At 44.4% G+C, this 13,910-nt stretch overlaps 1 protein-coding gene across 1 annotated transcript in view; it reads right to left on the reverse strand.

The window, feature by feature from the left end:
* Positions 1-13,910, reverse strand: part of LOC139280163 (protein kinase C-binding protein NELL1-like) — a 1,006,941-nt gene that overhangs the window by 58,949 nt on the left and 934,082 nt on the right. Inside the window, exon 17 of the mRNA XM_070899716.1 lies at positions 668-861. Within this exon, the coding sequence (XP_070755817.1) occupies positions 668-861 (194 nt within the window). The remainder of the gene's footprint in view (positions 1-667; positions 862-13,910) is intronic.

The following is a 13,910-nucleotide window of genomic DNA, read 5'->3' on the forward strand; positions in this document are numbered from 1 at the left end:
ATCCCACTGGAGCCGTGGAGTATTTTTTCAAGGTAGTCAATCCCAGAGAGGATCGATTCCCTCTGGCAAGGTTCTGTGAGACTCGTGACAGTTCTCAGTGGAGAAAGTTCCCAGGTGGCATTGCAAGGACAGAATTGGGAAAAATGACTGGAATAGTTGGGAACCAATGTTCCCGTTTTGGAGGTCCCGCGCAGCCGGCTCACCGGCTTTTAAATGGAAAAACTGTGCCATGCGGCCCCCCCAAAAATTAGACGGATCATTGTTGGGAACTCCGCCAGACAAAAAGGAAGTCTGCCCATGCTCCCCTATCAGAAAATGTCAAGAAATAATAAAGCAGAATCCGATTCTGCTTCATTTACTGTCTGATCTGAAGATCCCCTGGGTTTCCACCTTAGTCTGGACTGGAATTTTAGGGGCCATATTTTTATCTGCCTCAGCAATGCCTGTAAACTGAGAGCCTTATATCACAAGTGCGCCAATTTAAATATAAAAATTAAAATATGTTCTGAAGTGTTTCTCTTAATTGACATGGAACACAACTTAGTCATCTCGCTAAACAGCCCACCAAATTATGGCTCTAGCCATGATGATTGAGTTTGGGGATTTTCTCGAATCGCAGTGAAACATGTCTCAGGTGAACCCCTACCACAAGATTGTTCGCACTCACCTGACATGAGCAGACAGAACATCGATCATCTCTCAAGGTCCAGACCTGTCCATTACGCTTTAACCCTTCATCATGGGGACAGTCGCCAGTGCAATGCTCACCAAAAGGACATCGGCAGTCAAATCCTCCTTCGAGATTCACGCAGACTGAATCATTCCAGCAACTGTGTACCCCTATGGCACACTCATCGATATCTGTGAAGAAGCAGACATGAGGTTTCAAGTTGGCTTGTGCTCTGGCCTTGCACAAGGAAACGTTTTACAACTGACTTTGACAGCACATCTCGCTAATGCTGCGATTAGGCAACTTTCACTTTTCCTCAGACTGCGCTGTGTGTACGTTTTCGGTTGTATGAATGAGAACAAGTCCCAATGTGTGGTAAGGACAAGCTCCAATCATTAATTTCTCCTCTGGCTTTGTTAATTAACATATTACAATCAATAAGTCAAGGACAAGTTGAAATCAATTGCAAATTAAATCAATTAATCAGTGTCTTGTTAAGCACAAGCTAGAACAGGTATGTTACACAATTCTACGGGGCTGAAATTGCCCTTGTATAAGGGCCATGACCATCTCAAAGAGGCGGCCATGGGTCGGTAAGGAATCACCGCTCGGTCGGCGTGGAGGGGCCGCCATTTTGTATATTGCCCTCCTTTAGTTTTGGAGCAGTGCACGGGACCACCCCGCCCATTTTCCTGCTGCATCGTGCACGCACCGCTTCTTACCAACCGACAGCAACCCCCTTTAGGAAATTGTTCCGCGGGAAATGCACCGTGCAAAATAGCCCCGGTGGGAGCGGTGCCGCGGCCAGTCGGTGCCCCGACAGATTTTTTTTGTGTCAGTACCCTTTTTGTGGCTGCTCTTAAAGGGGAGGTTGTGCTGCCGGCGACTCCATTTTATTTTTTATCGTCGGCTGACTGCCATCTCGGGCAACAATTATGCCCGCTGGTTCGGCCGGGCCACCAACAGACAGCCTGGCGTCTCCTCGAGTGCCGAAACCCTCCCTATTGGCCTGGTGTTGATCACTAAAGTGGCTATAGGGTTCGCCCTCCCCTTTAACTGAAAGGGAGGGACATTGTGACGCCTCGCGCTGACGTCATCAGCGACACGTTGATGACTTGGAGCGTCGACCGCTCTGACCCGTCCCCACTTCCGCCCCTTTCCCGACACCAACACCGCTCCGACCAGAAACCGATACCAAAGAGCTGAAAATTGCCGGAATGTCCGCAGCACCTGAAAAATGGTAAGTGCGCCTCGTTTCGGGCGGAGGGAAATTTCGAGCCCTGCAGATTTAATTCTTCAGGCCCAAATAATTAACACATTCTGTATGTTAGTTCTTAAAATATGATCTGAATTAATGTGGGTTCACCCAGTATGACAGTCTCACCTTACTGTGCAAGGGACTGAAGAACATGAACACAAGAAGCTGTGGTGAATTTGGGACCGTCTAGTATATCTGAATAATCAATTTATAATTTCAGCCATCCATTTTAATTGGTTTTCGGAGCTCAAAAAACTATCAGTACTGGCACACCCGTGAGTAAAACAACACTGAAACAACACAGGAGATGAAGTTCAGTAATTAGTACACTCACTGGCCAAGTCTTAATCAATTGCAAATGTGCTGATGTTGTGAGTGAAGGCAGGTAGGGTTGCTTGTTTGTGCAGCGAAATCACTGCAATTCTGAGGAAATTCTGGTACAAAGGTGAAGTTATGATAGGTGCTCAGCTGGCGCTTATTAAATACATTGTGCAGAAATAAATACTGAGCATATTAGAGTGAAATTACTCGGTTATTCTTCCTTATTGACCTACATATCTCCATACACAGGGTGTTCAATTGCCTGTCAGGATGTCAATTAGGAAAAAACAAACATACAAATGAAAATTTCCCTTATTTAGTTCCATTTTTAGTCAATCTCCTGAACACTTTCTTGGCTCAGTGTGTGAGATTGCACGGGCTTTTTTGTTGCATCGGAGGGAAATATGGCACTGTTTCAGCAAAAGGCTTTCATCAACGGAGCACGATGGATTAATTATCAGTTTAATGCAGTATCTCTTCATGGAATTAGGGTCAAAAATACAAACAGAATTTCTGGCAGTCGAGTTTTAGACAACCATTCTGACAGGACACATTTAAATCCCAACATTAATACAAAAGCAAAATACTGTGGATGCTGGAATCTGAAATAAAAACAGAAAATGCTGGAAATCGCAGTGGGTCAGGCAGCATCTGTGGAGAGAAAAACAGAGTTATCGTTTCAGGTCGATGAACCTTCGTCCGTGCGACAACTGTCAAATTTAAATCGGGCTCCCAATTGCACCGTGGGAGCTCGATTTTAACTATGTTGATGAAGTGACCCACTTCTCCATGGTGGGACACTCAGATACCTCGAAACCTGCCGCTGTAAAAACTACAATGTGCTTATTCCCCGTTTATTTTCCCTCTCCCGCCCATCGTGGGGGATTAATATCAAGGCCGTGAACTCTGTGGGGACAAGTTTCTCTGAATACTTTAGGCGTTAAGGAGAGGTGGCCATGATGAAGTCTTGAGCCGCAATGCCGGTTCAGCTCGCCTTTCGCGCAGGACGCCATTTTTGTAAAGGAGTTGAAGCCCAAGCGAGGAACGGCCACCCCAAGGATCATTAAGGCTCTGATTGACAATTAAAATACCTGCTAGAGCTCAGTACAGAGGCTGAGCAGCATTCTACTGGCGAGCACTGCAGTTAACGATCTTTCCGAACAGCGGCCAGCAGAACAGGAGAAAACAATTAGTTGCTGAGGATTTCCTCACGCTAAGCTCAGATTTCTCTATCCACTTGCTGCTGGAGATCGACGGAGCAGACTTTATGGGACCCTTTGTCAAGACCTCACCAACACTCTATTGGCGTATTTCCCAGAAATTCTCTGAGGACTTCACCTAAAGAGAGTGAGTGCTGTGCAACTGTATTGGAGACCATATGGGAGCCACCAGAAGAAAGGGCATGCTTGGTGATGGGGATATTGCCAGAGGTCCCCCTTGTCTGCAAGAGGAATGGGAGGAGGAGATGAAGCCAGACAGAGCAGTATCAGCTGCTGCAGGAGAGAAGGACAGGAGGGCGAGGTAGGTTCCTCCCCACACACACCCCTCCCCCCCGCGGATACAAGACATCCCTCCTCCTCTGGACCTCCTCCACCAGGACCTCCAGTGCTGCGCCCTATCCCACTGTCCCTGAGCCATCGTCAAACGTTCCGTTGTATGTCAGCCAGAGCACACCACACCTTCAGAGAAAGTGGGTGCGTGAAGGCTACATATACCGCTCCAAGAAAATTGCTCCTAATCAGCGCTTGAGTGCTAAACCTGCAGGCACATGTAAATCATGGCAATGATTAGCCCCCAAATAGTGAGTTAAAACCAGACTGTTAAACAGGCATGTCTCAGCGCCTGTTTTCACTCTTTCGCTAAAATACCCCCGTTTCTCTCCTCACAAGTGCTACCTGACCTGCTGAGTGTTTCCAGCATTTTTGTTGTTTTTATTCCATCTCTTGCCACGAGTTGACGGTATACAACTTTTTACATAACAGGATAATACCCTGTATAAATATTGGAGCAGCAGCAGCAACATCATCACTGGAATGACTGCATTAAGGCTCAAGCTCCAGATTGCATTTCAAATATTTGAAACACTGAGTGCACAGGCTGGATTTCTGGGGCCACTGATCCCTATAAATTAAATATGAAACCAGCGCGACTGGAAGTCACCAAGATCTTTGCCTTGACAGCAGCCTTGACTGGTGTTTAGATCATTGTGGGATATTTACACATTCTGTCCTTTCGAGATAATTTAGAATACAAAGAGCTAAATTTAAAAAGAAAATAAGGTTCAGCAAATAGCCAGTGTTGCCTGTTCCTTCTGCTGTGGATCAAGCTAAAACAATAGAATAAGCTACTGATAATAATTATTGATTTAGTGTGCTGTTTTAAATTCAAGCACATCCTCTGTCACGGTAGAAAGTCTACGGGCAATGTTCGCCTCCCATGGTCTACCGGACGTCTTGGTCAGCGACAATGGCCCGTGCTTCACAAGCCATGAATACCAGGACTTCATGACAGGCAATGGAATCAACCATGTCAGAACGGCACCCTTCAAGCCGGCCTCAAACAGCCAGGCGGAATGAGCAGTGCAGATAATCAAACAGGGGATGCTCAGAATCAAAGGGGTTTCCCTACAAAGCCGCTTATCATGCCTCCTGTTGGCCAATAGATCCAACCACACTCGCTCATAGGGATTCCACCCGCAGAGCTGCTAATGAAAAGGACGCTCAGGTTATCCCTTATACACCCTACTATGAAAGAAATTGTTGAGAGCAGGCAGTCACAATGTGACTACCATGACAGGAATGCGAGGGCGCGATGTATTGATGTCAATGATCCTGTTTTTGTCCTTAATTACGCTGCAGGGCCCAAGTGGCTTGCAGGCACTGTGATTGCCAAGAGGAGAATAGGGTTTTGGTAGTTAAATTTACCAATGGACAAATCTGCTGCAAACACGTGGATCAAACTAAAAGGAGGTTCAGCAACCCCATAGAAGCAGCAGAGGAAGAACATGATGTAGAGTTTACTCCACCACAGGTGACCGAACACCGGAACCAAGGAGGAGAGCCCAGTCACTGTGGGCAGTCTGGACAGGCCTGAGGCACCACAAACAGCAGACACTCAGGCCAGCGCCCAACAACCGGAGCCCCAACTCAGGCACTCTACAAGGGAGCGTAAACCACCAGAGAGACTTAACCTGTGATCCCAATAAGACTTTGGGGGGAGGTGATGTCATGTATTCAACTATCATTGTAACCCATGTATAAGCTGACCTAAGTTGTACACCTTGAGAACATTGACCACAGGGGGCGAACTTGTGGAGACACTCCTAACCTGGACTTTCCGGTATAAAAGGGGAAGCTCCACCCATCTTCAGCCTCTTGAGGTCTTGGTAATAAAGGTAACTGGTCACAGAGTGACCTTCTCTCAAGTATGGGCCTCGTGTGCATAGTAAGGACATATCAATCACAAAACCGTTAACTCCCCCTGGGGACTCTAACCGGAGGTGCAAACAACCTGAATTTCTCGGCCTAAGAGAGGAAATGCGGAAGATGGACGAAACAATAGACCAGAAAATAAACCAAAAGATAGATATGTTGCAACAAAACCAGAGGTGGGACCCGCTCCCAAAAGACCATGGCAACCACCTCCAGCGCTCCCAATGCACATGCTAGTGCCTGACTAGATAAAGATAATCCAACCAGGACAGGAGATGCTGCTGAAGGATTCTCACAACCTAAGTGTGAAAGAAGTCACAGCGACAGAACATGTGGATTCCCTGGTTGATGTACATTATTTGCGTTGAATAGACCCTAATACTATCAATGCCCCCATCCTGGCGCCGATAATGAATATGATCAAGAAAATTAGCAGCGCCCCCTTCCACAAATATAATGGAAAATTCAGACTGCAAGTGTCTGGCTCAGACCGTGGGATGGCGGGGGTGGGGGGGTGGGGGGGCAGGGGGGTTGCAGGGGCGTGCAGGAAGCTAAGTTGTTTCAGGACTTAAAAATAAGTGAAGTGTTGGAAAAAGGTATTGATGAGAATCCAATTGATGCAAATTACATTCTTGGAATTGATCTGGATCGCTTCAATTGAATTGAAGACACCAAAAAGACGAAGCTCGAGCTTCAGCCCAGGTGGCACGCCAGGGACAAAGTTAATAACCACCAACCACAACAACTTCTATTTATATAGCACCTTTAACATAGTAAAGCATCCCAAGGTGCTTCACATGAGCGTTAGAAAACATAATTTGACACTGAGCCACAAAAGGAGAAATTAGGGCAGATGTCCAAAAGCTTGGTCAAAGAGTTTTAAGAAGTATCTTAAAGCAGGAGAGAGAAATAGAGAGGCGGAGAGATTTAGGGAGGGAATTAATGCCTTGGCAGCTGAAGTCACGGCCGCTAATTGTAGAACGACTAAAATTGGGATTCCCAAGAGGCCAGAATTAGAGGAGTGCAGATATCTCAGGGAATTGTTAGGCTAGAGGAAAACCAGTTTGAATAAGAATTTAGTTTGTCCTGCTTTTGAAGTTATTGGCCCTGAAATCCCAGTTTCTTCTTGTGTGGGTGTTCGACTAAAAATAAGAGAAAAGATGTGCACTTAACTTTTGGTCGAATGCTCACCAGAGATCCCGGACTCGAGGCCTCCTCTTCTTGCGCAACGGAGAGCATTCACGTTGGGACATCCGTAGGAGTCACATGAGCCTAGACACCCAATCATGGTAAAGTATTTTCTCATTCATCGTAATTGGAGTTTCGTAAGTCCGAAACTCCGATTATTATTGATGAGAAAAACCCTAAACACCAAAAAAAATACATAAAACATTAAAAAAAACACCTCATATAAATATATTATAGAAATTGAAGTTGATAGAAATGTTTTTGAAAAAATAAATATTTGCCCATTTTTAAAAAAATTTTTAATTATGGTTTAATATAAAATTACCTGAGTGGGCAGGGTTTTTAACAAATATGCATTTTAAAATTTTATTTTTATATGTTTTTGATATGTTTTAAAACTCTTACACTGGTAAAAGTAGGCTATGCGCCTGCTTTTAACAGGTGCAAGCATTTTAAGGACATTCACAGGGCAAGTGATGGGCAAATAGACCAATCTCTGCTGTGGGACTGTCCTTCTCCTCGAGATGCGTGCGATCTGTCAAGCTAAAACTTGACAGATCGGAAAAGCCTATTTTCGGCGCATGCACATTGCTCGCCGAAAATCGCTTTTGTGATGCTTTCCCGGGTCCATACATACTCCGTACAGAGACCGGAATTTCAGGGCCATTAGCTCAATTACTAGTCGACATTTACATTTTGAGTGATTTCATTAATTACATAGGATCACATAGGATAAACGGCACAGAAACAGGCCATTCAGCCTAAACAGTCCATGTCAACATTTATAATAACATAAGAAATAGGAGCAGGAGTAGGCCATTTGGCCTTTTGAACCTGCTCCACCATTTAATAAAATCATGAGTGATCTGATCGTGGACTCAACTCCACTACCCTGCCCGCTCCCCATAACCCTTCATTCCCTTATCGCTCAAAAATCTGTCTATCTCCGCCTGAAATATATTCAATGACCCAGCCTTCACAGCTCCCTGGGGCAGAGAATTCCATAGATTTACAACCCTCAGAGAATAAATTCCTCCTCATCTCAGTTTTAAATGTTTGGCCCCTTATTCTGAGACTATGTCCCCTCGTTTTAGATTCCTCTATGACTGGAAATATCCTCTCTGCATCCAAATTGTCGAGCCCCTTCATTATCTTATATGTTTCGATAAAATCACCTCTCATTCTTCCGAACTCCAATCAGTATAGGCCTAACCCCCTCATCTCCGGAATCAACCTAGTTTTCAACCAACTTCTCTGAACAGCCTCCAATGCAAGTATATCCTTCCTTAAATACAGAGACCAAAACTGGCCTCACCAATACCCTGTACAGTTGTAGCAGAGCTTCTCTGCTTTTATACTCTATCCCCCTTGCAATAAAGGCCAAAAATCCATTTGCCGTCCTAATTACTTGCTGTACCTGCATATTCACCTTTTGTGTTTCATGCATAAGGACCCCCAGGTCCCTCTGTACTGCAGCACTTTGCAATTTTTCTCCATTTAAATTATAATTTGCTTTTTAATTTTTTTCTGCCAAAGTGGATAACCTCACATCTTCCCACATTATACTCCATCTGCCAAATTTTTGCCCACTCACTTAGCCTGTCTATATCCCTTTGTAGATTTTTTGTGTCCTCACAATTTGCTTTCCCACCCATCTTTGTATCATCAGCAAACTTGGTTACATTACACTCGGTCTCTTCATCCAAGTCATTAATATAGATTGTAAACAGTTGAAGCCCCAACACCGATCCCTGCGGCACCCCACTAGTTACTGTTTGCCAACCGGAAAATGATCCATTTATCCCAACCCTCTGTTTTCTGTTAATTAGCCACTAATCTATTCCTGCTAATATATTACCCCCAACCCAGTGAACTTTTATCTTGTGCAGTAACCTTTTATGTGGCACCTTATCGAATGCCTTCTGGAAATCAAAAGACACCACATCCACTGGTTCCCCCTTATCCACCTGCTCGTTACATCCTCAAAGAACTCCTGCAAATTTGTCAAACATGATTTCCCTTTCATAAAACCATACTGATTCTGCTTGATTGAATTATGATTTTCCAAATGTCCTGCTACTGCTTCGTTTAAAATGGATTCCAGCATTTTCCCAATGACATGTGTTAGGCTAACTGGTCCATAGTATCCTGCTTTCTGTCTGCCTCCATTTTTAAATAGGGGCGTTACATTTGCGGTTTTCCAATCCGCTGGGACCTTCTGCAAAAATCAGGAATTTTGTTTGATTACAACCAGTGCATCCACTATCTCTGCAGCCACTTCTTTTAAGGCTCCAGTCGAGCCTCCTCCCATCTTTCCTCATCTAACTCTATCAGCATAACCCTCTATTCCCTTCTTCCTAATATGCTTGTCTAGCCTCCCCTTAAATACATCTATACTATTCGCTTCAACCACTCCCTGTAGTAGCGTGTTCCACATTCTCACCACTCTTTTTGGGTAAAGAAGTTTCTTCTGAATTTCCTATTGGATTTCTTGGTGACTATCTTATATTGATGCCTTCTAGTCATGTTCTTTCCCACAAGTGGAAACAATGGCCCAGAAATCGCGGCCTCCCCGGGTCCATACAGAGTGTGTACAGATCCGGGAAGACATCGCAAAAGCCGGTTTTCAGCGCACAATGCACATGCGCTGAAAACCGGCTTTTCCAATTAGTCAACAGATTGACAGGTGGGGTGGACAATAATCAAGGGAATAATGGAGGCATGTGAAAAAGGAACGGCATTATTCATGGGGGATTTTAACCTACATATCGATTGGTCAAATCAAATCGCACAGGGTAACCTTGAGGAGGAATTCATAGAATGCATACGGGATTGTTTCTGAGAACAGCATGTTACAGATCCTACAAGGGAGCAAGCGATCTTAGATCTGGTCCTGTGTAATGAGACAGGAATAATAAACGATCTCCTAGTCAAAGATCCTCTCGGAATGAGTGATCACAGTATGGTTGAATTTGTAATACAGATTGAGGGTGAGGCAGTAGTGTCTCAAACGAGCGTACTATGCTTAAACAAAGAGGACTACAGTGGGATGAGGGCAGAGTTAGCTAAAGTAGACTGGGAACACAGACTAAACGGTGGCACAATTGAGGAACAGTGGAGGACTTTTAAGGAGCTCTTTTATAATGCTCAACAAAAATATATTCCAGTGTAAAAGAAGGGCGGTAAGAGAAGGGATAACCAGCTGTGGATAACTAAGGATATAAAGGAAAGTATCAAATTAGAAACGAATGTGTATAAGGTGGCCAAGGTTAGTGGGAAACTAGAAGATTGGGAAAATTTTAAACGACAGCAAAGCATGACTAGGAAAGCAATAAAGAAAGGAAAGATAGATTACGAAAGTAAACTTGCGCAAAATATAAAAACAGGTAGTAAAAGCTTTTACCGATATATAAAACGGAAGAGAGTGACTAAAGTAAATGTTGGTCCCTTAGAAGATGAGAAGGGGGATTTAATAATGGGAAATGTGGAAATGGCTGAGACCTTAAACAATTATTTTGCTTCGGTCTTCACAGTGGAAGACACAAAAACCATGCCATAAATTGCTGCTCACGGGAATGTGGGAAGGGAGGACCTTGAGACAATCACTATCACTAGGGGGGTAGTGCTGGACAGGCTAATGGGACTCAAGGTAGACAAGTCCCCTGGTCCTGATGAAATGCATCCCAGAGTATTAAAAGAGGTGGTGGAAGTTATAGCAGATGCATTCGCTATAATCTACCAAAATTCTCTGGACTCTGGGGAGGTACCAGCGGATTGGAAAGCAGCTAATGTAACGCCTCTGTTTAAAAAAGGGGGCAGACAAAAGGCAGGTAACTATAGGCTGGTTAGTTTAACATCTGTAGTGAGGAAAATGCTTGAAGCTATCATTAAGGAAGAAATAGCGGGACATCTAGATAGGAATAGTGCAATCAAGCAGATGCAACATGGATTCATGAAGGGGAAATTAACTAATTTACTGGAATTCTTTGAGCATGGTGGATAGAGATGTACCGATGGATGTGGTGTATTTGGATTTCCAAAAGGCATTCGATAAGGTGCCACACAAAAGGTTACTGCAGAAGATAAAGGTACGCGGAGTCAGAGGAAATGTATTAGCATGGATAGAGAATTGGCTGGCTAACAGAAAGCAGAGAGTCGGGATAAATGGGTCCTTTTCGGGTTGGAAATCGATGGTTAGTGGTGTGCCACAGGGATCGGTGCTGGGACCACAACTGTTTACAATATACATAGATGACCTGGAAGAGGGGACAGAGTGTAGTGTAACAAAATTTGCAGATGACACAAAGATTAGTGGGAAAGCGGGTTGTGTAGCAGACACAGAGAGGCTGCAAAGAGATTTAGATAGGTTAAGCGAATGGGCTAAGTTTTGGCAGATGGAATACAATGTTGGAAAATGTGAGGTCAGCCACCTTGGGGAAAAAAAAACAGTAAAAGGGAATATTATTTGAACGGGGAGAAATTACAACATACTGCGGTGCAGAGGGACCTGGGGGTCCTTGTGCATGAATCCCAAAATGTTAGTTTGCAGGTGCAGCAGGTAATCGGGAAGGCGAATGGAATGTGGGCCTTCATTGCGAGAGGGATGGAGTACAAAAGCAGGGAGGTCCTTCTGCAACTGTATAGGGTATTGGTGAGGCCGCACCTGGAGTACTGCGTGGCAGTTTTGGTCACCTTACTTAAGGAAGGATATACTAGCCTTGGAGGGGGTACAGAGATGATTCACTAGGCTGATTCCGGAGATGAGGGGGTTACCTTATGATGATAGATTGAGTAGACTGGGTCTTTACTCGTTGGAGTTCAGAAGGATGAGGGGTGATCTTATAGAAACATTTAAAATAATGAAAGGGATAGACAAGATAGAGGCAGAGAGGTTGTTTCCACTGGTTGGGGAGACTAGAACTGGGGGCACAGCCTCAAAATACGGGGGAGCCAATTTAAAACTGAGTTGAGAAGGAATTTCTTCTCCCAGAGGTTTGTGAATATGTGGAATTCTCTGCCCAAGGAAGCAGTTGAGGCTAGCTCATTGAATGTATTCAAATCACAGATAGCTAGATTTTTAACCAATAAGGGAATTAAGGGTTATGGGGAGCGGGCGGGTAAGTGGAGCTGAGTCCTCGGCCAGATCAGCCATGATCTTTTTGAATGGCGGAGCAGGCTCGGCTCGAGGGGCTAGATGGCCTACTCCTGTTCCTAATTCTTATGTTCTTATGTATCCTCCACATCTCGGGAGTAAGGACATTTACAAGGGCAAGATTGCAGTATTTACCCACATCTTGCCCAACGGATGTCCTGAAAACTCTTGCGCATAGCCTACTTTTACAGGTGTAATAGTTTTAAAACACACAAAAACATAATAAAATAAAATTAAAATAACACGTTATTGTTAGAAACTCTCCCCACTACGATAAGTTGATTTTAAACCATAATTAAAAAACTTTTTTTAAATTGGAAAAATATCTTTTTTTTATAAGACATAAAGTACCTTAACTTAAATTAATGTTAAATACGTGGTGTATTTTTTCTATTTTCTGTTCGTGTTTTCGGTGTTTGGAGAGGTTTTATGAATGAGAAAATACTTTACCTTGATTGGCTGCCCAGAGCTATGTGACTACAGCTCCAGCTTACGGATGTCCGATCTGCACGCGCTCCGATGCACAGTGAGTGAAGGCCTCAGGACCGGAATCTCTCGTGGACGCAGCAGGTTCAGGTAAGTGCGCATCTTTTTTTCCCTATTTCAGTCGATCGCCCGCGGGAACCAGCCAGCTGGGATTTCTAGGCCATTCTCTCTGAATCCACTATTAAAACCTTTCATAATGTTAAAGACCTCTACTCGGTTCTCATCAATACCTTTTCCAGAGAAAAGAGATCCAGCCTGTTCATCCTTTCCTGATATGTATACCTTCGCATTTCTGGTATCAGCCTTGTCAATCTTCTTTGCACCCTGTTCAATGCCTCTATATCCTTTTTATCATATGGCGACAAGAACTGTACGCAATACACAAGTGTGGTCTAACCAAGGTTCAATACAGGTTTAGCATAACTTCCCTACTTTACAATTCTATGGGGTCAATTTTCACCAGTGATTTGCACAGTTTGTTTTGGCGCACGATGCTTTTTTTGGCGTAAGTTTAAAAAATGTAAGTTTCCCGGAGGAATGTGCGCTAGCGTAACTCAGTTAGTTACGATTTTTTAGGGCAGTTTTTTTTTGCGTCATAGGGGGCGTAACCTGAAGTCTGCGCCAGTTTTTGTCAATTATCTAAGTTTGCTCCCCCAAAAATTCTCCTCGGTCGGCGTATGTGACCCTTCCGGTGAGTTAAGAAAAAGCAGCGCACATTGAAAAATCGACGCCGAAAGACGCTATTGTTTTTCAGTGAAGTTTTGGAGGGAGTCAAGAACACTTAAATATGCATAATAAAGATTACATTTGTTTTACCTTATAACGCAGTAAATGGAAGTTTGATGGAATTCTGTAAGTTTTTTTTTTCAACTGACATGCCACCACCAAATGTCTGCAAACAGGGCTGGAAGGTTGTAGCATCGGCCGGCAGAGTCAGTCCCGCGCCAGGACACAGGGGCTCGGGGCTCGGCTGCAAAAGAAGCCCGGGGGAGGGGGTGATCTGTGGAACGCATCCGGAAGGCATCAGAATGCTGCACTACCCATCAAATCAAGCCCGGGTGGGTGGTGAACTGTGGAAGGCATACGGAAGACATCAAAAGCCTGTACTACGCATCAAATGTAGCCCGGGGGGGTTGGGGGGTTCCCGATCACCGTGCCTGCTCAGACTTTATGGGGAGAGAGAACAGAGAACCTTGTCCTGCCTGCCTGACATTTTGAGCTTCTTGCAAAGGTAAAGTTTACGCATGGGGCAATACTGACAATGGCATACCTTGTGCAAGCCTTTTGCATGATGGTGCTGCGGAGGAGACATCATGGCATGAGGAACCTCAGAGCCCTTAAGGTGATGGGCAGGAGGACTTACTCACGTTGGGTATATCGAGACAGGCGTTCATACCTGCACCT

This window comes from Pristiophorus japonicus, chromosome 14 (genome assembly GCF_044704955.1).
Source record: "Pristiophorus japonicus isolate sPriJap1 chromosome 14, sPriJap1.hap1, whole genome shotgun sequence".
Classification (NCBI taxonomy): Eukaryota; Metazoa; Chordata; class Chondrichthyes; family Pristiophoridae; genus Pristiophorus; species Pristiophorus japonicus.